The sequence below is a fragment of the Lutra lutra genome, chromosome X, assembly GCF_902655055.1.
Source record: "Lutra lutra chromosome X, mLutLut1.2, whole genome shotgun sequence".
NCBI lineage: Eukaryota > Metazoa > Chordata > Mammalia > Carnivora > Mustelidae > Lutra > Lutra lutra.
This window is the reverse complement of record NC_062296.1, coordinates 67,195,514-67,198,903: the sequence shown is the minus strand read 5'-3', so window position 1 is coordinate 67,198,903 and position 3,390 is coordinate 67,195,514. Positions and strand designations below refer to the sequence as shown.

At 43.0% G+C, this 3,390-nt stretch overlaps 1 protein-coding gene across 1 annotated transcript; it reads left to right on the top strand.

The window, feature by feature from the left end:
- The first annotated feature begins 2,525 nt into the window (after window positions 1-2,525).
- On the top strand, window positions 2,526-3,054 carry LOC125091946 (histone H2A-Bbd type 1-like). Its single transcript, XM_047716111.1, is given in 2 exon segments — window positions 2,526-2,917; window positions 2,920-3,054. Coding segments are annotated over 2 exon segments (384 nt in total). The 5' UTR covers window positions 2,526-2,589; the 3' UTR covers window positions 2,976-3,054.
- The last annotated feature ends 336 nt before the right edge of the window (window positions 3,055-3,390 follow it).

The window sequence follows — 3,390 nt, the reverse complement described above, 5'->3', positions numbered from 1 at the left end:
CTTTTTATATTATCTTGTCTGGAACTTTCCTCAAGCTGCAAAATCTTATTACTGTGATAATAAAAGATTGTTTGAATAATGGTTCAACTTTATTAAAAATAAATTTCTTTTTTTATAGTATTAATAACTAGAAGTAATGCTACTGTACTTAATCAGTAAACCTGTATAAGTTTAGGAAAAACATACCCAAGTAGAAAAAAAAAATGTTTATATTATACTTGACACTGATAAATCAGAGAAGACAGTTGCTTTTATTAAAAACTAAAGATTAGGGGCACCTGGGTGGCTCAGTGGGTTAAGCCTCTGCCTTCGGCTCAGGTCATGATCTCAGGGTTCTGGGATCGAGCCCCGCATCGGGCTCTCTGCTCGGCGATGAGCCTGCTTCCTCCTCTCTCTGCCTGCCTCTCTGCCTACTTGTGATCTCTCTCTCTCTCTCTCTGTCAAATAAAAAAAAAAAAAACACTAAAGATTAAAGTAACCCTTTTCACCAAATATTTAAATTATATGAATTTAAATTACTTTAAGATATTTTAATTCCAATATAGTTAATAACAGTATTATATTTCAGGTATACAGTATAGTGATTGGACAATTCCATCAATCACCTGGTGGGCTCATCACCAGTACAATCCTTAATCCCCATCACCTATTTGAGCTTCACCCCACCCACCTCCCCTCTGGTGACCACTATTTGTTCTCAAGAGTCTGTTTCTTGCCTTGTCTTTCTCCCTCTCTCTCTTTTTCCCCTTGCCCATTTTAAGTCCGCATAGGAGTCAGATCGTATGGTATTTGTCTTTCTCTGACTTATTTCACTTTGAATTTAAATTCTTGAAATGAATGAGTTAGTTTCTACAAGAATATTTTTGTTAATTAAGCACATTAAAGGGTCAGAAATTTAATTTCATTATTTTCAGGGTATTTGAGTAATATTCAGTTTATGTAAGCAATTATTTATCTAGATACCCAATCAGAGTAGAGCGCCTTTAATTTCTGAAAATTTATAAGCTAATGTATTAGTACCATGTGGAGGTAGGAAGACTTTATATACTCACAAAATCAGTGATGAAGGCATTTCTGATTACAGACACATAGATGTACAGGCACAAACAAATAGAACTTGTAGCCTCAGTTCTACTATTTCATCCATGGGTCGAGTATAAACACAGAAACAGTAAACCTCCCTGGTACAGATACCAAGGAGGTGTTCTCCTCCCAGAGGGCATGACATTCTGAGTTGATTTGTACTAAAAATAGACAAACAAAAAGACTGACAAACCAGATTCTCTGTTGTCTCTCACCCAGTGGGGACCAGATCTCTACAAACCATCAATCTATTTAGAAAGATCCCAGAGGGTTAGACCGTAAATACAGATTCTCACCACATGACCAAGCAATTGCACTTTTAGGTATATACAAGAAAATCAAAGCCAGATGTTAACACAAAATCTTATACACAAATGCTTGCAGCAACATTATTTATAACAGCCAAAATGTTGGAAAGAGCCTACATGTTTATCAACTAATAAATGGATAAACAAAATGTGATATATGTATACAATGGATTATTCTCCAGCCGTAAAAATAAACTATGTACTGACATATGCTATAATGTGGACAAACCTTGAAAACATGCCAAGCGAAAGAAGCCAGGTATAAAATGTCTCACATGAGTCCATTTATATAAATATCTAGAACAGGCAAACCTATATAGACAGAAAGTAGATTGGCTGGCAGGGGCAGGGAATAACTTACTGGCTAAAAATGAACCAAAAACAAAACAGAAACACCAAACAAGTAGAGAAGAAAACAAATTGTAAAGAGTTAACAGTGTACTAATTGGTACATTAGAGTCATGTTGAAGAGCCAAGAAAAGACATGCCTGGGCTTTAAGTGTTCATATGGGCCTCTTCTCTGGCATGGAAGTTTACCTGGCTCTGGTAGATGAGACAATTGGACATATGGTGTTTTCTTCTAAAACAGTTAAAGATAATTATGAAAGTATAAGATCATGGTACTCATTCAGATGTGAACACATGTTAAAGCATTTTATCACATGAGCAAATTGGCAGATATTCTAGCTTGTTCACAAGAGAATCCAAAGCATAGAAACAGGAATATTAATCAGGAATAGTGAGATGAAAGCATACATGGAGGCAAAATTGGTTTGATTACTGTGTGAGAAAGGAATTATTTGAGCCTATGCTGGAGGTTGTGCATATCGGTGACCTACAACTTAAAAAGGGATATAAAAGAGCTCAAAGATAACATAAGGCTAGAATACCTGGAGTGGTATCCTATAGCCAAGGAAACATTTTTCACTCAAACATATCTTGCTAGAATACCAACATCAGGTAGAATGTTAAAGTTCCCTCATATAGCAGTTCAACACGGAGACCAGGTTTCCATCATAGACATTTCTAGGCAGGTCCTGATCAGGGCCCAGTGTCATCAATGACATCATAATGTCCGAGTTGCCTTAAAGGCAGCTCCCGGGCCAGAGAGGGGCACAGTGGGCAGGAGCGAGCACTGGTATCCAGACAGACCCAGGCCCCTGGGACCATCAGGCAGGGCCAAACCCCAGCTACCATCATGCCTGGGAGAAGAAGGCCCTGGCACTATCCTAGACATAGGAGGCACAGTCTGTCCCGCTCCATGAGAGCTGAGCTCCAATTCCCGGTTAGCCGCGTGGACCGCCTCCTGAGAGAGGGTTGCTACGCTCAGCGCCTGAGCTCATCTACACCAATCTTCCTCACCGGCGTTCTGGAGTACCTGACGGCCAACATCCTCGAGCTGGCGGGCCAGGAGGCCTGCAACAACAAGAAGATACGCATCACCCCAGAGCACGTGCAGAGGGCCCTGGACAACCACCAACACCTGAGCCGCCTCTTTGAGGACAGCGCCTGCCCTCAGGTGGAGGGGTGCCCCAGCCCAGAAAGTGGTGCTGCCTGGGTCCCAGAGCCAACAGCCTCATCTAGTCCCCGGCCCCGCGCATAGACGAGGGAGGCCTGCTCTCCTGTCAGCAAAAGTCATTAAAGGACTTAAGATCCAGTGCAATTTTTCTGACTGGTGTCTGTTTCTGTCCTCCTGAGTGGGCGGTGTCTGTGGGACGTCCAGGAGGAGATGTCCCGTGGGGAGTGGAGGGTGGAAGGGGAGGTTGGTGTGGGATGCTGGAGTCCGGCATTTCAGGGAGCGGTTTCTCTGGGGACAGTACGGGGAGTGGCCATGGCCTGAGTGGCCGGTTGTGGGGGAGATCATCTCCCACGGGGAGTGGAGGGTGGAAGGGCGGTCAGTGTGGGATGCAGGAGTTGGGTATTTCAGGGAGCAGTTAACTGGGGACAGTGTTTGCGGGCAGGGGTGGTGTGTGGCGGTGGAGGGAGTAGCTGGTTGCGG